Genomic DNA, 27,184 nt, shown 5'->3' with positions numbered 1-27,184 from the left:
ATATATATACAAGGATACCTGTTGTTTTGAACCTTAAAACATTCTACGGATTCCACTAGGAGTTACCTTCATACAAGAATGTATTTATATAGCTACAGCATTAGATGTAATGATAAGATAGTGGGAATGGGGTGGTCCATGTTTAGCCTGTGTTACAAGATCTATTGTATTACCTTGCTGTGGCATGTAGGTGTACACACTATCATATAGAATCTGCTGACAAGTGGTTCCACAAGGAATTTAATAACACACATGGATCAAATGCCTGTTCTAATGTTAACAGAAATGATCAAATGTCTTGTCTAATGTTAACAGAAATGATTAAATGTCTCGTCTAATGTTAACAGAAATGATTAAATGTCTCGTCTAATGTTAACAGAAATGATTAAAAGTCTCGTCTAATGTTAACAGAAATGATTAAATGTCTTGTCTAATATTAACAGAAATGATCAAAAGTCTCGTCTAATGTTAACAGAAATGATTAAATGTCTTGTCTAATGTTAACAGAAATGATTAAATGTCTCGTCTAATGTTAACAGAAATGATTAAATGTCTTGTCTAATGTTAACAGAAATGATCAAATGCCTGTTCTAATGTTAACAGAAATGATCAAATGTCTCGTCTAATGTTAACAGAAATGATTAAATGTCTCGTCTAATGTTAACAGAAATGATTAAATGTCTCGTCTAATGTTAACAGAAATGATTAAAAGTCTCGTCTAATGTTAACAGAAATGATTAAATGTCTCGTCTAATGTTAACAGAAATGATTAATGTCTCGTCTAATGTTAACAGAAATGATTAAATGTCTCGTCTAATGTTAACAGAAATGATTAAATGTCTCGTCTAATGTTAACAGAAATGATTAAATGTCTTGTCTAATGTTAACAGAAATGATTAAATGTCTCGTCTAATGTTAACAGAAATGATTAAATGTCTTGTCTAATGTTAACAGAAATGATTAAATGTCTCGTCTAATGTTAACAGAAATGATTAAATGTCTTGTCTAATGTTAACAGAAATGATTAAATGTCTCGTCTAATGTTAACAGAAATGATTAAATGTCTTGTCTAATGTTAACAGAAATGATTAAACATCTCGTCTAATGTTAACAGAAATGATTAAATGTCTCGTCTAATGTTAACAGAAGTTATGAAATGTCTTGTCTAATGTTAACAGAAATGATTAAATGTCTCGTCTAATGTTAACAGAAATGATTAAATGTCTCGTCTAATGTTAACAGAAATGATTAAATGTCTCGTCTAATGTTAACAGAAATGATTAAATGTCTTGTCTAATGTTAACAGAAGTTATGAAATGCCTGTTCTAATGTTAACAGAAATGATTAAATGTCTCGTCTAATGTTAACAGAAATGATTAAATGTCTCGTCTAATGTTAACAGAAATGATTAAATGTCTCGTCTAATGTTAACAGAAATGATTAAATGTCTCGTCTAATGTTAACAGAAATGATTAAATGTCTTGTCTAATGTTAACAGAAATGATTAAATGTCTCGTCTAATGTTAACAGAAATGATTAAATGTCTTGTCTAACGTTAACAGAAATGATTAAATGTCTTGTCTAATATTAACAGAAATTACTTAATGTCTCGTCTAATGTTAACAGAAATTATGAAATGTCTTGTCAACAGATAACAAATATTTAACCTAACTGCTGATTAACAGAAATCAAAATGGCTATCCTTCAGGACCATGTTACTAGTTACTCTAAAATTTGGTGACTGTCACCCTGTGGTTTTCATCCTATAATTATCAAACACAAGAGGTTTCTGATCAGTACAAAAATGAAAATGGCACAATTTAATATTAAGTGAAACTTGCACATAAAATTTAAGAAAGATCCATCCTATATTTCTCATGAAACGGCTATAACAAACTTTCATTGTCAAAATCCATGATGACCACTTGTCAGCCATTTTGTTTTTCTGATCTGTCTCAAAATCAAGAGGGCACCACTACGAAACAAGGGAAACCTACATAAGGAATGTGGGAAAGATCTATCCGTTATTTCTTGAGAAATAACAATCCTTCATTTTCAAAATCTGATAAGGCCCTCTGTCAGCCCTTTTTTACTTAATCAGTCCCAAACTCAAAAGGACACAACTAGGTACCAAAGAAAGCTTTCCTATGATAGTTGAGAAACATACATCCAGTATTTCTCAAGAAATAGCGATTACAAGGACTGTTCACGGGTGGACAGACCAAGGACATATGGTGATTTAAATAGTCCACCATCTGATGAGAGTGGTCTCAATATTGAAATTTTTTTAATAAGTTTTCATTCATAGATAAGTAAAATTCATTTGCGTATTTTGAGAATGAGATTTGTTTTGAAAGCCCTTCATGTTTCCTTGAGGTAACAGTTTTAATTTTATTACCAAAGCAATGATGGTCTGTTTAGACAAGTCTAACTGACAATTTAATGATGTTCTTATCACATTTAAATTTTTTTTCCAAAATTTTAGCTGATTTGTAAGGAATTCTATTTCATAACAACATGATATCATCGTAATATCTCCAAACACTTGGTTTATTTTACAGCCAGTTAGTTTTATCAACCCAAAATATCAATCAGTATGGGTGACTTGTATTGAAGTGTGTAAGGATTTATAGAAAATACAGGAATCAAACCCTGGTCACCAGTAAGGAAGGCGAGGGAGCTACCTAGGCAGCACAAAACTACTCGAACATTAATAAAACAGAGAATACTGGGTGATAAAAAACATTGAAGTAAGTGTCACTTAGCATTAATCTTATTTAATCTCACAGGTTTAGTATGTTACAAAATGTAGGATAAAGGGAGTTTGACGATAAAATGATTCATAACGCTCAGAATCATAAAGTGAGAATAACTAAGATACATGGATATCTCACACCATGGATAGTATGTATACACCTGTCTAGGGAAAGATACATAGATATCTCACACCATGGATAGTATGTATACACCTGTCTTGGGTAAGATACATGGATATCTCACACCATGGATAGTATGTATACACCTGTCTAGGGTAAGATACATGGATATCTCACACCATGGATAGTATGTATACACCTGTCTAGGGTAAGATACATGGAAATCTCACACCATGGATAGTATGTATACACCTGTCTAGGGTAAGATACATGGAAATCTCACACAATGGATAGTATGTATACACCTGTCTAGGGTAAGATACATGGATATCTCACACCATGGATAGTATGTATGCACTTGTCCAGGGTAAGATACATGGATACACCAAGAAAAGAGTGTATACACCTGTCCAAGTTAGAGACATAGATAAGTGACACCAGGAAAGGTTTGGATTCACCTGTGTAACATAAGAGACATGGATGGCTGACACCAGGAAAAGTTTGGATACACCTGTCCAAGGTTAGAGACATGGATAGCTGACACCAGGAAAGTTTGGATACACCTGTCCAAGGTTAGAGACATGGATAGCTGACACCAGGAAAAGTTTGGATACACCTGTATAACGTAAGAGACATGGATAAATTGCACCAGGTAAAGTTTGGATACACCTGTCCAAGGTAAGAGACATGGATAGCTGACACGAGGAAAAGTTTGGATACACCTGTCCAAGTTAGAGACATAGATAGGTGACACCAGGAAAAGTTTGGATACACCTGTATAACGTAAGAGATATGGATAAATTGCACCAGGAAAAGTTTGGATACACCTGTCCAAGGTAAGAGACATGGATAGCTGACACCAGGAAAAGTTTGGATACACCTGTGCAACATAAGAGACATGGATGGCTGACACCAGGAAAAGTTTGGATACACCTGTCCAAGTTAGAGACATGGATAGCTGACACGAGGAAAAGTTTGGATACACATGTCCAAGGTTAAAGACATGGATAGCTGACACCAGGAAAAGTTTGGATACACCTGTGCAACATAAGAGACATGGATGGCTGACACCAGGAAAAGTTTGGATACATCTGTCCAAGGTTAGAGACATGGATAGCTGACACAAAGAAAAGTTTGGATACACCTGTTCTGGGTAATTAAGAGACATGAATATCTTATATCATGCAGTTCAAGTCTGTGTACCTATGTACAGTCAGAGAAAAGAGAATTGATTTCTAATGTTCCTTGTATTTTACCTGACATTGTGACACTATAAGGATATGATAATTGTTGATGGTCTATATATACTGGTTAGAGTTTTCTTGTCAATATTGACATTATAAGGATACTGTAGCCACTTGTCGAACAAGGTTCAGACATTTAAAAGTCCCAACTAAATTAGACTTTTTTTCTCAACACTATAATACCCAACATTCACAGTTCTTCTCTGTGTGGTATAATTATGTAAACTGATACATCATTACAGACTAAAATCCAATTATGTCTTTAATTAAAACTCCTTATTTGGTTCTAGAGTGATTATATTGTGTATAACACACCAGTTATTTTTAACTTAATATTTATATTGAATAGTTTGTAGGTCTTTGACTTGGTTCTCCTGTATATGGTACCTACTTGTGTGTCCCAGTCCTCATCAGGGTGGAGACTCTGAACCTCCATATCAGGTGATATTGACATTGTTACCTGTCACTGTCACCAACAGTTTCTAGATCCCTGATCAGTCACATAGAGTTTGGTTTCAAAGACGCCATAGTTATACGCTGTCACAGTAAAAACCTGCCCACTTTCCTTTCTATATTTCACAGCATGGAATTGATTTTGTCACATTGCCATCATTCAGTGCCATAACAAATACACTTATGGCATGAATACACCACTCCTGCCTTATAATCACATTCACAATGAGTTCCTTTTTAAAGAGTATAAAAAAGTGCAGACATTTTAACAGCTGACTTACATAGGATGTGACAATAGTGACCACGAGTTATCATTCTCCATTAACAATGGAAACACAACGAAGCAAATGTGAAATCTTTTCCCTCACAAAATTTTGTATGTATAAATCCATAAATCAATAAAATCAGTGTTTAACAGCACCTTTAATCTATAAAACAGCGCCAAGAGTGCTAGAGTCAAAAGTGTTCAAACAAAATGCTACTCTCCCTCAGGTCCTAGTCTTCTTCAGAGGCAAGTCCTGGGCTATCTAGAGCTGATCAAGACTCTTCAATTGTTTGGTAAAGTTAAATATCCCATACTATTTGTCAGTACAATATGGATAACTCAGGTCAGTTCCCTAAAACATAGATCTGTGTATTACACACACGGGGTGATAATCCAACTTGTATTACTGTGTGTGTATTTACACTCGGATACATTCTTCTAGTTCTTTGTGCTATCCAAGTTATATTAATGGATAGCATTAAATAGTTAAAGGTACAATAGAGAATTCATATACAAATGACCTAAAATATTACCATAATGCTAACATGACCTTTGTATTGAATTGAACCCTATGAGGTCGTATCTTGACGTGTGCCCACATGCCGTTATTTAAGTAGCTGGCAGAATAAATCATAAAAGCCATTCAACGACTTAACTTCACAGGTATTCTACATGAATCAGGTGTGGAAGCACACAACATACCATACATTGTCATTAGTAGATCTCAGGTGTGCAATATCAGATCAGGTTAGAAATGTGACCGTGGATTATATATATCCTGAAATTGTGTGACAAGTTTTGCTATATGTCTCAGTGAATCTGTTTGTGTTCTCCATAGCTGCTACTCTGCTGTTCATACTTAGATATTCATAACTAACAACACTTTTATGATAAAAACCTAGTATTCCTAACGGACAAAGAATCAATACAGTGAACAGGTACACAAACCTTTTTGATAAGACACTACAGGACATGAAATATCATTTTAGAAATCAATAGCACAAACGACAATTATACATATGCAGTACAGTGATAATGGAACCTAAATCGACGATAACACAACCAACAAACCATTACAAGCCATTCAAATTGATCCCATAGTAATTTACCAACAATATCAATCTTCTAACACTGCCTATACTGATATAACTGTCCATGTACTTCTGGGTCAGTTTTTTCTGATGCATTTATCTTCAGTTCAAATTCAGCAATACTTGTTAAAATACACAAAACAAAATTCTTAGATGCCTATATATTCAGCCTGTCTGAATAGCTTCAAAATATCGTCACTACAGGAACCACCATGCTGAAAATATAATTAATTTGATTTCAGAATCGTGTCAATAATGTGAACTCCACATCGGACTAAGTCACATATCATCATAACACAACACATCATAATAGTATCTCTACTGATGGTTCATCAAGCAATATTGGTGTTTCAAGAGAATAGTTTTCCGAAGAAATACTGAGTGAACTAACCATAGAGAATTGAGATTTGAAAATCTGCTGCTAACTCATCATGTGATCTTAAAGGCACTGTATATTAAAAAATCTCTGGATAAGGTGACACCAATTAAAGCCTACCAGAAGTCATCATGTTATTGAAGTAGTACTGATCTATATGATGAATCCTCATTAAGGACACTTCTTATAACCTCTGACAGCTCAAAAAATTACACCAAAGTGACCAAATATTAATCATTCCTATTTAGATTACATACTGTAATAGGACTTCATGTTGATTATTTTAGGTCTCATATCAATTAAGACTTCAGACCGATGGTTTTAGGTCACATACCAAAACTTCAGACTGATGGTTTTAGGTCACATACCAAAACTTCAGACTGATGGTTTTAGGTCACATACCAAAACTTCAGACTGATGGTTTTAGGTCACATACCAAAACTTCAGACTGATGGTTTTAGGTCACATACCAAGGCTTCAGACTGATGGTTTTAGGTCAAAAACCAAAACTTCAGACTGATGGTTTTAGGTCACATACCAAAACTTCAGACCGATGGTTTTAGGTCACATACAGGTAATTCTCTTATCCTGAACAGGTAATTCTCTTACCATGGACAGGTAATTCTCTAACCATGGGCAGGTAATTCTCTAACCATGGACAGGTAATTTTCTTACCATGGACAGGTAATTCTCTTACCATGGACAGGTAATTCTCTTACACTGGACAGGTATTTCCCTTATCCTGGACAAGTAAATCCACACTTTCATTGTTTCGTTGTCTTATCCGAGGGTTGAGACAAGGGAATTCCCCTGTCAGGACAATGATATGAAGTCACAGTAACAATTCATTGACATCCTTAATTCATGTCAACGATATGAAGCATTTGAACAACAAATATACATAGCAGTACCTAATAAATCCTGCAAGGTAAAGGAAAAATAACCATTCACCTCCCCCTTTTAGCTGAAATAACATAAGCTCAACCCTCAGGAAAAGATTATTCTTGTTTGCTAACTTAATCATCTCTCCCCTCAGGTTGAGATCCATCTATATATATCTCACCTCCACTGGGGTGAAAATTCTATTAGTCTGACCCTTGGATTGAGATTGAGGAATTCCTTTTCATATCTTTGATTATGCACCAATGATGTGAAGCACTGAGACAAAAAAAACATACTCAAGAAGATCAGCAGAGTTAGAAAAATATCATTCACCACCTTGTTGGTAAGTTTTGGGATCTCAACCCACAGGAAAACAATATTGAGCGTCTATCTCTTGACCTGCCTGTCGTAAACCAACTTTTGACCTGCTAATAGTAGCATCTATCTTTTGACCAGCCTGTACTATGAGTCCATTTTTTGACAAGCCTGTACTATGAGTCTATTTTTTTACCAGCCTGTACTATGAGTCTATCTTTTGACCAGCCTGTACTATGAGTCTATCTTTTGACCAGCCAGTACTATGAGTCTATCTTTTGACCAGCCTGTACTATGAGTATTTTTTTTGACCAGCCTGTACTATGAGTCTATCTTTTGACCAGCCTGTACTATGAGTCTATTTTTTTACCAGCCTGTACTATGAGTCTATTTTTTTACCAGCCTGTACTATGAGTCTATCTTTTGACCACCCTGTACTATGAGTCTATCTTTTGACCAGCCTGTACTATGAGTCTATCTTTTGACCAGCCTGTACTATGAGTCTATCTTTTGACCAGCCTGTACTATGAGTCCATTTTTTGACAAGCCTGTACTTTGAGTCTATCTTTTGACCAGCCTGTACTATGAGTATTTTTTTTGACCAGCCTGTACTATGAGTCTATCTTTTGACCAGCCTGTACTATGAGTCTATCTTTTGACCAGCCTGTGCTAGGAGTCTATCTTTTGACCAGTCTGTACTATGAGTCTATCTTTTGACCAGCCTGTACTATGAGTCTATCTTTTGACCAGCCAGTACTATGAGTCTATCTTTTGACCAGCCAGTACTATGAGTCTATCTTTTGACCAGCCTGTACTATGAGTCTATCTTTTGACCAGCCTGTACTATGAGTCTATCATTCGACCAGCCTGTACTATGAGTCTATCATTCGACCAGCCTGTACTATGAGTCTATCTTTTGACCAGCCTGTACTATGAGTCCATTCTTTGACAAGCCTGTACTTTGAGTCTATCTTTTGACCAGCCTGTACTATGAGTATTTTTTTTGACCAGCCTGTATTTTGAGTCTATCTTTTGACCAGCCTGTACTATGAGTCTATCTTTTGACCAGCCTGTGCTAGGAGTCTATTTTTTGACCAGTCTGTACTATGAGTCTATCTTTTGACCAGCCTGTACTATGAGTCTATCTTTTGACCAGCCAGTACTATGAGTCTATCTTTTGACCAGCCTGTACTATGAGTCTATCTTTTGACCAGCCTGTACTATGAGTCTATCATTCGACCAGCCTGTGCTAGGAGTCTATCTTTTGACCAGCCTGTACTATGAGTCTATCTTTTGACCAGTCTGTACTATGAGTCTATCTTTTGACCAGCCTGTACTATGAGTCTATCTTTTGACCAGCCTGTACTATGAGTCTATCATTCGACCAGCCTGTACTATGAGTCTATCTTTTGACCAGCCTGTACTATGAGTCTATCTTTTGACCAGCCTGTACTATGAGTCTATCTTTTGACCAGCCTGTACTATGAGTCTATCTTTTGACCAGCCTGTACTATGAGTCTATCTTTTGACCAGCCTGTACTATGAGTCTATCTTTTGACCAGCCAGTACTATGAGTCTATCTTTTGACCAGCCTGTACTATGAGTCTATCTTTTGACCAGCCTGTACTATGAGTCTATCTTTTGACCAGCCTGTACTATGAGTCTATTTTTTTACCAGTCTGTACTATGAGTCTATCTTTTGACCAGCCTGTACTATGAGTCTATCTTTTGACCAGCCTGTACTATGAGTCTATCTTTTGACCAGCCTGTACTATGAGTCTATCTTTTGACCAGCCTGTACTATGAGTCTATCTTTTGACCAGCCTGTACTATGAGTCTATCTTTTGACCAGCCTGTACTATGAGTCTATTTTTTTACCAGCCTGTACTATGAGTCTATTTTTTGACCAGCCTGTACTATGAGTCTATCTTTTGACCAGCCTGTACTATGAGTCTATTTTTGACCAGCCTGTACTATGAGTCTATCTTTTGACCAGCCTGTACTATGAGTCTATTTTTTGACCAGCCTGTACTATGAGTCTATCTTTTGACCAGCCTGTACTATGAGTCTATCTTTTGATCAGCCTGTACTATGAGTCTATTTTTTTACCAGCCTGTACTATGAGTCTATTTTTTGACCAGCCCGTACTATGAGTCTATTTTTTGACCAGCCAGAACTGGAAGTCTATGTTGAACTAGCCAGATTTATAAGAGCCCTGAGTACTAAAAGTCAATGTTTTAACCAGTTCTCTAAGAGTCTATCCACTGACCCTGACCCAGCTCGAATACCTGTTTAACTTCAAAATGTTGATACATAACTTTAAACACTATATCAAACATGTTTCTAAAGGTTTAAATGAGATCTGTAACATGTAAACAATATAGATTGAAGGTGGCACCAGCTTCTGTCCAATGAATGTTGTGGTCAATTGTGGCGGTACATGTACAAGTTTTCAATTCCTGTGAAATGTCTTGGGATCAATGTTGTTACAGTTCTTGTTTATGATGATACCAGCAACTTTATACTTGGCATGTCTTACTTCTTACACACATTTTTATACAGTAAGTAGCAAATGGACAGAACAATTTTCTCTTCATTGATATATTAACCGTTCAAAATTCAGTATTTGACTAGTAATTCTTAATACCTAACTGGCCTCTTCTCACTTTCTATATTATCTGATCAAAATCACAAAAATGTCACAACATACAACATGAAAAAAATCTGATATCACAGTCAGTTTATGATAACATCAGAGGAACCACGAATGAAAATGGCACGAGTTGTTTAGGAAAATCTTTTTAAAGTAAATGGATTAATGAAATACACTTTCAAATGAAGTAATATACACAGTGTATACAACTGATCCATGGAGTTGTTCAGCCTTGAAGTTGATGACCATATCATGTCACATACAGTGAGCTGATGGCAATACAACAAGGTTATGCTGTATAGTTTTTAGAAATTGAGGCAACAAACTTTAAATGTGAAAATCCAAAATGGCCACCACCTCAAATATTTAACAAAGTTCTAATTGTGACATATATGCACATTACTAGGACTTAAACTGAACGGGCCAATAAATATCTTTTGACCAGCCTGTACTATGAGTATATTTAACAAAGTTCTAATTGTGACATATATGCACATTACTAGGACTTAAACTGAACGGGCCAATAAAGATTGAGGAAGTTCTTTCTGCTGAAATAACAGTAACAAGACATTGTTCTCAGGACATCAGTACTGACATTAGGACAGAAATAGGGACCAAAGACAGAAACTGATTTGCAATTAAGTTCTGTGTACCTATCTGTTGATGTTCACTTAGCAAAGGCTTAAAATACAACTTCCCTATTAGTAAGTCTTCCAAAAGTTTTATTTATTGTAAATTTGATTGACAGTTCTCACAGCAAATAACACATCAATATGGCACAGAAACACATGTATACCAGGTAACTGTAATTATACATTTTTATCTAAAAGATAAATTATCAATAAATTCTTAACATTAACAACCCCTAGATAACTGACTTTGGTCACTTGTTAAAATTTCAGTCATCTATAAAGTCACACAAGGGATTGTAGCTAGGTTATTTGGGGTATTTGTGGTCACATGTAGGAATGTAATTTTCACCTTGGTCACTTGTGATGATGTTTCAAACCAAGGAAAATAGTTCAATCTGAACAAACAAACCTTAAAAATATTCATTCAAAATCTTTAAGTATCATGTACAAATTAACCAGCTTGCTTATAACAGCACATGAGGACAACAGAAACTCTAGGTTTAAGGTTTTCATAAATAATTAAAACATTCTGCAATTAATGCCATTTCTAATTTCTAATCATTGGCAAGAGAAATTTCAATCACATGCACACAACTTTATCTTCAAAATTCAAATGTAAATAACTCAGACTAGTAACAACAAAATCAAACACTTGGCTGATTTGGCAATATCTGTGACATTTAAAACTGCAACACTCATATAAACTCCAATAACTATTTAAAATGTTATTCTTCTGTCAATACTTTTACTAACATGACACAATGTATCTGAAAGTAGTCTCTATATAATACTCTGACATATTAAACACACTACAGTGAATCCCTGCAGTCAAAGGGAGATAACTACTTAATCTACATGTATGTTGGCTTCCTATGACAAGAAATGGGACAGTAACAGTATGAATCAACAGATATTTAAACAAAACATCCAATTCATGCCCAGTTTATAATCTTTCTAAAGTTCTTCAGGCTTGGCAACATGCAAGTTTTAATATGTCGCCTAGGATTTTATTTATTTTAACATCAGGACATTTTCAAACGGTACCAAAGCAGTTAAGAATATTGTAGAAGAAAAGACTGGCTAGACAAACTAAACAGTAAGCTTGTTCTCTTTAATCTTTTTTTATTAAAACTGATATACCTATGCCAATTAGCCCCCAAATCAAGCCATTTATGTTGAATAACTCTTACTTGCTTTATATTGCAATAAAAATGATAAATTTTAATCAAAATTTAATGATTTATTTCATGTTTCAAAGTTTTCTGTATGAAACTAATAAAGGTGTATCTTTTATCCACTGAGTTAGTAGTATGTCAACCTGTATCTAAAACTTTTCACTCATAGCTAGAAAAAACATTAAAATCACAAATAACCAGCTCATGTATCTATCTTATTGATGTTGTCTGCCATTTTGTTACCTCTTGAAAGGCTTGAGCAATAAATATCTGCATTTTTAAAAGTATATATCATTTGTAGTCATACTACATAAACAGTCCTTTTTGACTGTACCAGTGAGCCAGTTTTTGTAAAATAGATGATTTAAATGATAAAATCAAACTTAAGAAATTGTACCACATCTCCAATCCAATAAATATCAAGGCTAATCATTTCATTATGAGAAAAAATTGTTGCTGTTTCAATTACAGGTAAATGACAAAAAAATACATATAAAACAATATTTCTGTTTACTCCAACTGTTGTCTTTTCAAAATATATATCAGTAGGTACTTTGTGAAATTTTTCATAATTTGCAAGCAGCCGAAAAAAAAAAAAGGCCAGAAAAATTAGCAAGTTCGTTTAGGGGGATCCTTGTCCTCGTACTTAATGTTTTCCTCATGCTGCTCTTTCAGGGTTGACAAGAGATCAGAACTGAGTAGCTCACAGTCATCCTGAGTAAAAGTAAAGTCCAAGCTAAACTTTGTGGTCGGTATGGATAAAATATCCTTAGTCACATTAAACATAGCATCTACTTTAGCACTTGGATCTGTTGAAAAATTACAAAATACATTTACAGAATTCTGAATTCTGGTAAATACTTGCACTTCTTGATTAAATGTTTTCCCCTGATATATGACCTTTTCCCAAAAGGATTCATTAAAGAAATTGTACATTTGATAATCTGCTCGACTCCATCTTTCATGAATGGCACGATCTCCATCATTCTCCTCATACTTATATTTTGCAGAATTCACTCGTTTATAGATAATGTCCTTCATGGTCCAACACATCATTCGTTTAAGAAGAACCAAAGACTCATGGAAATACTCAGCAATCATGATAAGTGCAAACTCATTTTCTGTCCAGTTTAGAAAATCTTGCACAGCTCTAGTATTTTTGCTGATGTCTGCAGTACCCTCTGGAAATCCTGTTTTCATGCCTAGGCAGTGACACATAAGATTTTTGGTCACTGAAAAACCATCGGGGATGCAGTACCTGTATGAAGCCGCTTCAGGGCTTTTATAGATCTTCTCATAGGTGTTTATGTCCTGTAAGTACGTCGAGAGTGGAGTGTCAGACACAATATGTGCCAATTTCTGCATGTTAAAGTAATTGAAAGTTGACTTGAAATGTGACCACGGTTCTCTTATGATAGATATAAACCTTGTCTGGTGTGGAAATAAGGCTTTCATAACTGATGCATTGTAAATTGCATGTTCAATCAGGCAGTTGTAATACCTATATCCACTTGGGCTACTTGAAGGTCGGTAGTCAGAACTTTCCATCATGTATGGCCATCCGAGATAAATGTTTAGCCCTCGAGGTAGTAAAACACTCAATTTGTTTTTCAAAGCAAACCTGCGTAAAATGGTACCCATTGTTTCTGTTGCACATTTCATGCATTTTATGAAAACAAAATTGCGTACTTGACAGTCACGATTGTTGATCAGTTCCGGAGGTCTGTTATCAAACACTTTTTTCGCTTCATCCTTTAAACTTTCTAATTTGATCACTTCCTCCACGTTGCCTGATTCTACATCCTTTTGAACTGTTTCACCTTCTTCAATTCCTTCTCTACCATCATTGAAAGTGTCCTCAGCTTCGAGAACTACTGTAAGGTGTAGAATCAAAACTGCAAGGATGACACACATGCAGAAAAGGACAGCCAGTGGTAAAACTTTGTAGGAACAGAGACGTCTGGATGTTCTACTTAACCTAGCCATTCCATTACATGTACATTGTACATAGAAGGCATGTAGATCTTTATACAGTGACATGGTAAATGTATCTTCAGATATTGCAAGGATTTCTAAAATCAAGTGTCAGTGTTATCTCCAAGTTCAATGCATTTCTATCAAAAGACTGAATTTTTTATCAGTGTCATCAGCCTTAATCAGCTTTGAGTTAAGTTCATACATTTCAGATTTGTGGTTTTCCATATATGGTATGATGAATCACATTAATTCTGTCTTAATTCAAGGTATCTGTACCTAAATATTTGATACATGCCTATACCTCACAAGTCTGATTACTACTGCTCCTCTCAAGTACATGCATTGATTACAGGGCACATATCCTGTAGAGACATCAGTCACAGCTGATAGTCAGGTAACATGTGTATGGTTTACATTGAATCACTGCCATATATGCAGGTAAAGCAAGCTGTGAAATTTAACATTGATCCGAACAAACCGTAAGTTCACAAACAATGGACAGGTAACCAGAATACTACTGTCTCATCAGTCATGGTGACAGTCTCTTCAGTGTGTGAGGATAATAGAGTCAGTGATATTATTGGGATTGTGATCACATCCTTATCTCTGTACGTATACCTGTAATGTCTACCAAAACTGAACAGTGTTCCTTCAGGTAAAATCTCCAAGGTATGAAGAAACATGTATTGATAAGGAAATTCTCCACCTTGTCACAGCAAGCACATGTACATTGTCAATAATCTAGTACACATACACAACACAGTTGTCTACTTTCATTTTCCCACTTGACCTAGACCTGTCTAGTACTTCCTCTCAACTGTACACATACAATTTACCTGTGCTAATGGCTGTGTAAAATGTCAGTAGCATTGTGGGTAACTAGACCTAGCTGTATTTACTGTGTAAGGTCACAGAGTGACTGTTGGTACGTCACAGTCGATAACAATCAGTAACTTTACACCAGTATTCTGTTAATACTATATTACAACACCCAGTTTAATTCTTATACATCTAGACATTCATATACACAACACAGGTTACACAGAAGTGTATATTACCAAATCATGATTTATTTTATTTTGATGTTAGTTTTCTTCACCGACAGACTGTATGACAGACACTGGTGTTTTACAAGTAAATCATTTTGACCATTTAAGGAGAAGTGATTAACGATATCAGAGGTTAACTACAGGAGTGATTTATCTCACACTTATACCAGTATTTGATACTGATATATAATGATTTACAGATTAACTGGTTACACCTGGAAAACACCACCAAAACTGGCACTGGATACCTTAGGCTAACAAACTGCCTCCTAAAACAACAAACAGACTGGCATTTGACAACATTTAAATGGGAATTTTGGAAAAAACAGAAAGGATACAGGAACAAAAGGACAATAAAGATCCAAACAATGGTGGGAAAAAATGAAAAATGAATTTGGAGAAAGCTTTTTTTTATCAAAAAATTACAATTCATGGAATGTTTAGATTTTCAGAGAATCATATTTACATGTTAACATAATCGTTATGTAAAAGTTTCAAGAAAATCTAGCAGTTTAATTAAGGTTGAGACTCCTTGATAGTGTTGAACAGCTATCAATAGTCTTCCAAATAGTGATTTTCTTTGTATGTTTGGATAATATCTAGAAATATGAATCACCACCATGTACCACTAGGAATTTTTTTTCCATGATTTTAGGAAATGCATGATTTGAATTGATATGTGTAGGGGCAGAACCATCCATATTGTAGAATCATTCAGTGGAAAGCAACTACTTCCATGATAAGGGTCAAAGGTCAAGGTTACCACACCTGCTTAAGAGGTGTGATTTCCATACTTAAGATCAGAAGTCAATGTAAATTAAAGTCACAACAACCTATTTTTGTTACAAATCACACCACCACGTTTCTTTACTATGAAACATCCCAGATACACTGTAATCCAAAGTGGCATTCCTGAGGTCAAGGGTCAAAGTCAAGGTTGCAACAACCTTATTTTACCAAATGCAACACTGTGCTATAGACATTCATATACAATGTGCAACATTATTATCAATAACTGATAGCACAATTAAAGATCAAATCGTTTAAGGAATACAGCTCTAACATGGTCTTTTACTGAATGAGGACATGTGTTACAAACATTTAGTTTATACCCTGAGTTCCAAGAGAGTTGACTTAAACCCTAGCTATCACACAGTATTACACCATTTGACCTGTGATGTAAACTACAGTATAACAGAAATAGGTGAAGTGGACAGAACCAAATGAAATATTTGACTTATCCGACAGTTTGACTTTGCTGGGTTTCCATGAATGCAGACATGAATAAAGGTTGACCTTAATTTCATTGGTTGTATTCTGGATATAGGTCTCACAACATGGCTTGACCTTAATGAATAAGTAATAGATAGATAAGAATATTTTCTATTTTAATATCACAACAATATCCTTTATACAAATAAATACGAAGAACAGAAAATGTAATGAGAAACACTTGTTATTGCTGCACACACATTTGAATATGCATCCTCTCTCAAACACATAACTTAATGAAATTGATACCTAAAGTAATATTGTACTTGTACACTTATATCCTTAAGAGTAACAAGTCCCACCAACAATATTTAAATATAAAATGAAATAAATATGTACTCATAAACATTCTACAGTGATGAAACATCTATAGCACTGACTTTGGTTACAAAAGGTGAACTGGTAATTTTTTCATCTGCTAGAACACAGTAGATCTACATATAAAAAGACAACAGTGTGTTCTTTTTCAAGTCTGGAAGCCATAAAATTTATATGCAAGACAAGGTGACACCTAAACATTTGATACAAAAAAGGAAATTTTGGTAGAATTTAGAAGGGATGGACCACAAACTATATTTGACACAAATGAAGTATTCAATCAAAAGCATCCAAATCATTTGTGTTTAATTTACAAAGACAAAGAAGAGCAAAAATATGGACTGAACAAAAAACTGCAAGAAAATACCAACATGGCAACATAATTATAATTCAAACTCAAATTCCATAAAACTAGGGCAAAATATGAACAAAAGAATGATTTACATGGAGACTTCTGAAAAAGTACCAGGATACTAAGACCAGGTGTTCTGGAAGAGTAAGCATCTTCTGCTTCATCAATGACACCTGCCATGTAAACCTTGGTCAACACGGTATTGAGAACAAGGTATACTACAAAAGAACCAACAGTCAAGCTACCAAGTATCAAATAGTACAGCTTCATGTCACACAAAGAAATAGAATATTTCTCAGTTAGATCACTGTGGCGACCATAAAACTTCCCCATAATTTTCATTATTCAACTCACCTGATGTTTTGGATTCAAGCATGTTCAACACCAGTGAATTGTACTGTAGCTAAAACAAATGTTTAATGTTACTTACCTTGCTGGGTGTGACATTAGGATCCTCCACATCTAGGCTATTGTACTTGTGTTGAGGGTATAGGGGTTTGGAGCGACGACCATATCGCTTACCATCTTTAATGTACACAGGAGTGACCTCATCAGACATGTCTGGAAAATGATGGAAACGGTGCTTTACAAGTGTCAAACATGCATAACTCATTAAAAAGAAAGTTCAGTCTCAAGGAAATGTCTTAATTATCAAGCAAGAACAAGATCTTTGGGATAAAAGTCATGCAGGCAATCCTGAAAATTAGGGCTGGTGTCACCTCAGGATAAACGCACGTCACTAGTGTAAGTTTTGTCTTGATTTGTCACTTTGCATTCATAAAAAGAAGCAATTACAGGATTTTCACAACGGTGACCATTCGTGGAAGTCCTCTCTCCATACCATATTTTCTTTCATGCAAAGCAATTTTTATAAGATTAATGTGGCTATGGTGGCCATCTTGAATGCAACACAGGTCTGGAATTCCGTTTGGACTGACTGTGAACCATACAAAACCTAACTGTGGAAGTCCTATCTTGATAAAGCAGATAAGGATTTCCTATCAGGAAAAGCAGAAATAGCAAGATTTTTAAGCTGGCCATTGTGGTGGCCATCTTAAATGTCACATTTGAATGCAAATAACTCATACCCTACTACATGTATGGACTTACTCACAAGTGGAGGTCTTGATTCTGTTATCAATCAAGCAAAGGAGAATGACGTTTTTTACAAACAAATGGATGGATAATGGACACCAGATAAATGACAATATGCCACAACACAAGCTCTTCTGGACTTCGAACGGTGAGCAAAAACATCTTGTTGGAATAATCCACTAGGACCCATAAAACTTATAATATCAGAAAGATTTCCCTTTATATGTAATCAACAAACTGATGCTTAGCATAAAAAAATCCCCTACAATAAATGTTCATGTACTCTGGATGAAATACTTATCAATATTGAATTTCATAATGATTTATAAAATTGATTTTGCTACGAAGAAGTCCAAACTTATAGTCTGATCAAGTCCACTACTATCTTCTTTAAAAGTCCATCATTAGGCACACATTGGTAGCAGTGCTCACTAGTGACTATACTAGGAAAACTATTAACACAACTAGAGGTGTGAGGGATATAATATGATAATTCTGATGCCTTTCGATCAGAGACATCTGCAATGTTTAGGAAATTGCATAAATCTATAACTTCTTTTCAAACATTGCACTGAATCTCTGGACAGATTTTGTAACCCATTGACATTATACTTTCTGACCAGTAATCATTACCTGGTTCATTGCTAACTCGTTCAGTGGCCCGATTCAATCTCAATTAAAAATAAGTACTATTGTATATAATATTCGCATTCGATATAAGTTACACACGTAGATTCAGAAATGTTTTTAATGGTTCCTATGGCAAGTAGCTGTCCTACAGGAAGATAAGTGAAGGAATTAATAACATTATCAGTGACTTGTCAAAGATTACGAGTAGTTTCAATAAGTCATTCATTCATATCTTTGTTCCTCCAAATTTGAAGAATTATGAACAACATTGAGAAAACAAATAGTTACATAGGAAGAAACATAAAAGACATAGATAAATGTTCATTAAGAACAAAAGTATATGGAATTAAGTATGAAACATAATATATGTATAATGTTCACAGCCATACACAGAAATACTACAGAATATACAAAACAAGTAAAGAAAAGAGAATCAAATTCCCAGAATTAACCAGATATATAACATGTATTTGGCCTCTATGTCTACAAAGACATGCCCTTAACTAAATGCGAGGAAGGAGGCTTTTTCAGCAATAATGCAACAATCCCTTGAAAATGAGACAAAAAGATAATCCTCATTTTTAAACATGTCTTTTATGATGGCAGGTGGACTGTCATGGATGCCGGTAATTTGAATCTCTCTACATGATTTAACAAGAAAAACATACACCTGGACTGGATAATCGTCAACTGTTTTGGTAAAAATTTTCATGTACATTGAATAACATAGGACTTAAAGATTCTACACTACAGTGAGCAACTGCGTCTGCCACAAATACATTGCATTGAGAACATGCTAGTTCATAATTAGGTGAAAGATTCAATAGCTTTGCAACATTTTTACAAAAATATGGGAAACATTTAGCAAGGCACCTTATATGCAAGATATACCTATTTCTACCAGGAACTGTAACCAAACTGCCCAAATATCAATTCCTATTTCCAAAGTATAAAGACATATACACTACAATTAATAAGTAATAAAATTGTTGGTATCATCGTGGAGATGCATGCAGCTCACCTGAATCAGAGTTATTTCCCTTGAGCGTTGTCCCATCATGTTCAGTGTTGCGATTGCCCTGATGTGATTCTTGGTTAATCTTTGCTGCAGTCTGACACAATATTTGGACAAATGTGTTCTTAAACTGCTCAAATGTTACCTGTAGACGAATTGTTTTACATCATTATTAATGGTTATATATCATTGTATCCACAAATGTGTTCATTCTACATCAGATCAACTTCCACATTTTCCTGTGAACCAATCATTTTTTCCATTGTAAAACATTGAAATTATTCTCAGCATATATTTGTGTCTTGGAATATGATCATGTATTTTTTTGTTTTCATACTTTTAACTTAATAAATAAACAAAAGAAAGCAGTGTAATTATGAAGCAAAGATTTTTGAATTCCATTTCATCAGGCTTTAAGCATAATCATTGGTGAATATAATATCTTTAATGAAGTCGGGGTTTAAGATTATACATTCAAATTAAGGGTTTCACCTTGCCCCAATATACAAGACTTAACACCACCATAGCCTTGTTACTTTTTGCGAACTGAATGATCTTCATACTTTGAGAAGTTGAAAGAATGTGTTAGTTTTGAGCACCATCTGATCATACAATAGTAATAGACCCACACTGAGTTTGATATGGTTAATCTATTTGAAACATTTTTAGAACCTGTACTTGTGGAGAGTTATAACCCCTTTAAGCCAAAATCCGTTTTGTTTTTTCTGATCACACCAAAATCATATGGGAGCAAAGAGGGACCAAGGGACCCCTACACATGAAATTTGAGGAAGATCTATGTGTTAATTCTCTAGAAATAGGGATAACAAACTATTCTCGGTGAAATCAGAGATGGTCACCTGTTGGCAAATTTGTTTTTCTGTTCAGTCCCAAAATCAAACGGGCTAACCTAACGACCAAGGGGAACCTACATATGAAATTTGAGAAAGATTCATCCAGTACTTCTCAAGAAATAGCAATAACAATAACGGATGGATGACAGACCACAGCTGAAGAGCGATTTGAACAGCCCACCATCTGACAATGGTATATCAGCAAAATGGTACACGAAAAGTCTGCCATGATCAAACAATGACCAGATTTGTAAGTAGATTCTTGACATATGAATTTGTCTTAGCAGTATGGTAGTTGATTCTTAAAGGATTGAGATTTTTATAAAAACTATTCATGTGTGGAAATGGCTTACCCAAGACTTTTTCAATGATACAAGGCTTTGCAAATGATACAAATTGCAATACATTTCATCCTAGACTGATGCACAAAAAGATGGCTAAGTGCATGCAGTTTGATAAAGGTTATGTTGTTTAAAAGTGTTAGCATGGGTTTTCTACATTGACCCTACAACTTCAAATCTTGAACTCATCCAAGATGAATCTTGTTAATTGTGTGTGTGAAGTTATATCGAAATCCCTCACAGAATGGACTCCACAAAAAGCACTGTGAGGTTTGCATCTAAAGTTACGTATGGTCAACATCCACATCCCCTCCCCACACCCCCATCCCCACACCCCCATCCCCCACACCCCCATCCCCACACCCCCATCCCCACACCCCCATCCCCGCACCCTCCCCCCAACCAATTTCAATGGTGAGGTGATAATAATAATTTTATTGTTTATCAAATGACCTTGTCTTATATTCATCAAGAAAGGCCCCAGCTATATATCCTAAAATTATAAATGTTGGCTAATGATTACTAAAGTGTACACTGTTTGAATCCATAAATACAATGACTCTAGATATTGAGGAGGAATAGTGACTGTCTACCTCTTACATTGAAATGATAAAATGGATAATTCAGGACAATTCCTTTGCATACTTTTAACTAGTTTGAAGTTATTTTTAGTATTTAGAAATATTTTCAAAAATAGTGACATAATATTTGTTATCAGTACTATGACAATTGTTCTATTGAAAAAGTCATTTATACATTTTTATAGGGAATTTATTTTCCGAGTTTGTAATATAATAGAGGATATACATGTATGTTCTCATTTTAACACTTCCTGTCACATATTTTCATGCTATTTTTGCATTTTTTTAAAATCAAATTCATAGGCCAGATAAACAGCCCTTAATTAGCAATCAATCTTATTTGTTACAACTTTCTCAACTCAAGTAGTAAACTGCTGTGTTCATCATATTGAAAACATTGAGTCTATGTAGGCACCGTTCTGTTCCATATTGGTACAACCTTACCTTAACCATGTGCTTCATTTTATCATACTACACCAAAACAGTGTGTGTAATGACTGCCCACTTCAAATTGCTTACCATATGGAATTGACATGAAAACGAATTCAAACACTGAATCAGACAAATGTTTCAATTGTAATTTTAATTGAATTAACATCCCTTATATCATGGTAATTGCATGCAATCATGCTCCCTCCAATGCTTGATGCCAATATTGGTTCAATCTCTTCAACAATACAAAACAGTGCAAGTAATCTCATTTCTTGTATCTGTGTAAGGCCCAGTTCTCAGCCCCCATTGTTGGACCACATTCATTATTTAAAAAAAATACATAAATATAAACAGTATTTATTTTAGAACAATTGTGAAACAAGCTATAGCTTGTAGTAATCACTATTGTTGGCCCGAATGTAAGCACACGGTGGATATTACTGTGGGAGGATACCAGAGTAACAGGGGAAAACCCATGTGGTCAAGCAGGTGACCTTTTCACATCCATTTCGGGTATCAAACCCGGGACAGCTAGGTGAAAGGCGAGTGTGTTACCACTGCACCACCCGACCATCTATTATTTGATTCTCTGTCATAAAGATGGTAAAATTTAGTTAAAATCTCTCCAGCTGTTTCAGACTAGTAGACTTAAAAATGAAAAATAGATTAAAATGACTTGCAAACAGGTAGTGTATTGATTGAAATATTTAATTTGTTAGTACTGTAAAAGGCATTATATACATGAAAGTTCATCTAATAATGAATGTGTGTTAGACATTTACAATAATAGTGTCCACTAAATTTTCTAATTAGAAAGTTTCAGGATACAACAATGTATGATTTAGTCCTTCAATCGTACAGATAAGAGACTAGAAATATATAAAGCAGTAGGGTGATTTAGAGGCCATTGTAACCAAAGAGGAAGATGATTCCAAGCTATAAGAAGATGTTGGTAAACAGACCAGCAGTACCATACAACAAAAAAAGCATAAGTATACCTGAATGATATACATATAGGAGACAATAGTACTATGAATTTACCTTTTTGTTAGCATTTCTCCTCTGAAAGACAATTTAATAACTAAAGGTGTTTTTCCCCATTTTCTTTTCTATTTTCTATTGACTGTCGTTTAAGGTATTTCTACTGGCAATAATCATTGTGTCCATTCTTCAAAGATTTAACTAGGAAACAATCAATTACAAGTTTGTGAAAACATACTAGATAATTCATTCAAGGCGGTATACATTTTTTATCATATGTATAAAAAAAATTGTGTTTATAGTAATATAATCCACACATGTTAAGGTATACAATAACATAATAAACATGTTAATATATTGCATACACAAATCAAAATATCACTGATTGATTGGTGAACATTAAGCGATCCTACTCCAGCTAGAAAGCTATTTAAATTTCCACATTGAAGGTCAATAAAGATAAGCTGAGGTAACCTACATACAAAGTACCAAGATTGCATTTCATAGCAAAATAGGTTGATTGCATGAGATCAAAGGTCAAAAGTGGTCACAATGACCTTTGCATGCAACAATATTCCTTTTTGTATTATACACATAAAAGATATTTAAAAGTTTCCCAATGAAAATCATAGAGTGCTTCAAAAAATGAATGGATATCAATATTTTTCATAAGTGCAAAACATGAATGAAAATACATATATTCCTGCATTCTGAAAATACTATTTCTTACTGTTAAGGCCCCGATATTCTGTAGCAGCTGGTCTACGATATTGTCTGCCTGGTCTGATAACTGTAACTTCTGACACAGGACTATGAGTTCATTACGATTCAGGTAGCCCTTCTCCCAGGTGTCACAGCTGTCAAACACTTCCCTCAGCTGTGAGATGTAGAGATCTGTGTCTTCAAGGTCAACCTCAGCTGTTTCCATAGTTACATATCATCTGCAACTGATAGAGGTCATTGTCTTCAAGGTCAATATCAGCTGTTCTAAGGGTTATATAACATCTTAAATTAATAGAGGTCTTTGTCTTCCAGGTAAATCTCAGTTGTTTCCATAGTTACATGTACATATCAATTGTAATTGATAGAGGTCATTGTCTTCAAGGTCAATCTCAGCTATTTCCATGGTTACATTAATCATCTTCAAACTCAGACATTTCCATGGTTACGAATTGTTTGTAATTGATGGAGGTCAATATCTTTAAGGTCATTTTAGTTACAGTTCTCAACATCTACATCCTATTGGGGTCAGTGCCTACCAGGTCAACCTAAGGCTATTCTCAGGTCAATAACATCATTAAGAATATTGCATCTAAATTCAATATCATGATAAGTCATTCCAGGACAGAAAACTTAACTGTGTAACAGCACCACAGCATGTGATATTCAACCCAGTTACATATATACACATAAAAAATGTACTTTTCAGACATTCAAATTTCTTCAAGTTGTTGGTACAGGTTTAAGTTACATTCCTTTCCAACTCACCTAAAGACAATGTAAATGCCTGACCAACATTCTGTAGTAAGCTGCTCAGTGTCACCATTGTGATCACTTACCACATCCCTCAGTTCCTCAAATGTTTACCACACATACACTGTACCACCATCATGGCACCCAGTAAACCACAACCACATATACTGACAGAAAGATTTCCAAAACATTTTCTGACTTTTTAAGTGTAGCAAACTCTGGAATCTAGACTTTATAGACTTGATGTTAACCCTGGAACACCTGTGTCCTGTCATCATGTCCTCCTACCATCATAACAATCTCTACAGTAGGGGAAACCACAAATCAATAACTAACAAATACACAGGACAAAACATCCTTTATCCTCTTCTGAAACGGAGCAATCTCCACGTGGAAAACTAAAGCTCCAGAGACAATGATCAATAAGACATACTATCACTTCATCAACATTAAGGTATCTTGTTCCATCACTTCATCGCAACAGGGATAAAATAATAGACTTTTAGATGAAGAATTTAAGCTCAAAGAGGACAGAATACTCTGCAGCAACACAGACATATATAAGCGGTACATTGTAAATTAACTAACACACAAAATTGGCAAATCATACACTAGAACATTTGAATAGTCTGAATGTTGTATGTACAGGTGTAGCATGATATTGTGAAGCATGGTGAAATGAACCAGGGTCAAAATACCATAATGGTGAATTGAACATTAAATCCCCACCCCCCTCATGGCAAAGAGAAGCCACTTTATATGTTGTTTTCAAATTGATGTTTCTTCACTTAATATTTTATCAGTTTCATTTATCATGTTCCTCCATACATGATAAAACAAACAAAAAATAACAAGGGTCAGGATATTGATGGTGGAGCAGGAGGTTTCACTTAATCATTATGGTTTATTTCACCATGGCCTTCACTTTATCATACTACACTGGTAACAGTACAGACTGTGACTACAGAATCAGCATTGATTGATCCACATGGATGTGGATACAGTATTCATGTCACATGGACAGGTTGATCCACAGGGATGTGGACACAGTATTCATGTCACATGGACAGGTTGATCCACAGGGATGTGGACACAGTATTCATGTCACATGGACAGGTTGATCCACAGAGATGTGGATACAGTATTCATGTCACATGGACAGGTTGATCCACAGGGATGTGGACACAGTATTCATGTCACATGGACAGGTTGATCCACAAGGATGTGGACACAGTATTCATGTCACATGGACAGGTTGATCCACAGAGATGTGGATACAGTATTCATGTCACATGGACAGGTTGATCCACAGGGATGTGGACACAGTATTCATGTCACATGGACAGGTTGATCCACAGAGATGTGGATACAGTATTCATGTCACATGGACAGGTTGATCCACAGAGATGTGGATACAGTATTCGTGTCACATGGACAGGTTGATCCACAGGGATGTGGATACAGTATTCGTGTCACATGGACAGGTTGATCCACAGGGATGTGGATACAGTATTCATGTCACATGGACAGGTTGATCCACAGGGATGTGGATACAGTATTCATGTCACATGGACAGGTTGATCCACAGGGATGTGGATACAGTATTCATGTCACATGGACAGGTTGATCCACACGGATGTGGATACAGTATTAATTTTAAGTGTTCAGGTAAATCCACAGGGATGTGGATACAGTATTCATGTCACATGGACAGGTTGATCCACAAGGATGTAGATACAGTGCATATACCCCTGGCAAGTGTACAGGCATGTGTTTCCAGGGCTAACCATTACATGAATTCCTTTGAAACATTTGAAACAGTGTCAGGTCAATTCTCTACAAAACATTCAGTTGATTAATGACATACTGGCCTTAACTTGTCACTGGACACTTTATTTACAAGGAATTTGAACTGCTGTCTATTACCCTGCTGACTGACCTGATCTGGTCAGAATACTGTCTGTTGTTCTGCTTACTTACCTAATCTGGTTATACAGCTGTATGTTGCCCTGTTTACTTATCTCATCTGGTCAAATTGTTGTCTGTTGCCTACTTACCTGGTCAGAGTGCTGTGTGTTGCAATGCCCAAATACTTGATCTTGTCAGACTGCCATCAGTTGCCCTGTCTACTTACCTGATAAGGACAGACTGTTGTCTGGAGCCCTGTCTACTTACCTGATCAGGACAGACTGTTGTCTGGAGCCCTGCCTATTTACCTGATCAGGACAGACTGTTGTCTGGAGCCCTGTCTACTTACCTGATCAGGACAGACTGTTGTCTGGAGCCCTGTCAATTTACCTGATCAGGACATACTATTGTCTGGAGCCCTGTCTACTTACCTGATCAGGACAGACTGCTGTCTGGAGCCCTGTCTACTTACCTGATCAGGACAGACTGTTGTATGGAGCCCTGTCTACTTACCTGATCAGGACAGACTGTTGTCTGGAGCCCTGTCTACTTACCTGATGAGGACAGACTGTTGTCTGGTGCCCTGTCTACTAACCTGATCAGGACAGACTGCTGTCTAGAGCCCTGTCTACTAACCTGATCAGGACAGACTGCTGTCTAGAGCCCTGTCTACTTACCTGATCAGGACAGACTGTTGTCTAGAGCCCTGTCTACTTACCTGATCAGGACAGACTGCTGTCTAGAGCCCTGTCTACTTACCTGATAAGGACAAATTGTTGTCTGGAGCCCTGTCTACTTACCTGATGAGGACAGACTGTTGTCTGGAGCCCTGTCTACTTACCTGATCATGACAGACTGTTGTCTAGAGCCCTGTCTACTTACCTGATCAGGACAGACTGTTGTCTGCAGCCCTGTCTACTTACCTGATCAGGACAGACTGCTGT

General features: G+C 35.7%; 2 protein-coding genes across 2 annotated transcripts in view; both read right to left on the bottom strand.

Moving 5' to 3' along the window:
* Nucleotides 1–23,787, bottom strand: part of LOC132561070 (ninein-like protein) — a 58,069-nt gene extending 34,282 nt beyond the window's left edge. The window contains exons 1-4 of the mRNA XM_060225793.1: nucleotides 23,590–23,787; nucleotides 22,920–22,940; nucleotides 19,677–19,815; nucleotides 17,361–17,491 (exon numbers count right to left, since the gene is read on the bottom strand). Coding sequence (XP_060081776.1) covers nucleotides 17,361–17,491; nucleotides 19,677–19,815; nucleotides 22,920–22,940; nucleotides 23,590–23,787 — 489 coding nt within the window. The remainder of the gene's footprint in view (nucleotides 1–17,360; nucleotides 17,492–19,676; nucleotides 19,816–22,919; nucleotides 22,941–23,589) is intronic.
* Nucleotides 12,572–14,002, bottom strand: LOC132561071 (galactosylceramide sulfotransferase-like). The gene has a single exon (XM_060225794.1). It carries the CDS (start codon nucleotides 14,000–14,002, stop codon nucleotides 12,572–12,574), a length of 1,431 nt encoding a protein of 476 aa, XP_060081777.1.
* Nucleotides 23,788–27,184: the final 3,397 nt, after the last annotated feature.

This window comes from Ylistrum balloti, unplaced genomic scaffold, assembly GCF_031769215.1.
Source record: "Ylistrum balloti isolate Yb309-2 unplaced genomic scaffold, AGI_CSIRO_Ybal_v1 Utg371144, whole genome shotgun sequence".
Lineage (NCBI taxonomy): Eukaryota > Metazoa > Mollusca > Bivalvia > Pectinida > Pectinidae > Ylistrum > Ylistrum balloti.
The sequence above is the reverse complement of the archived record's forward strand: the minus strand, read 5'-3'. Positions and strand labels throughout refer to the sequence as shown.

Coding starts and splice junctions, on each gene's coding strand:
- LOC132561071 (XM_060225794.1), bottom strand. CDS start 14,002: ATGTCACTGTATAAAGATCTACATGCCTTCTATGTACAATGTACATGT.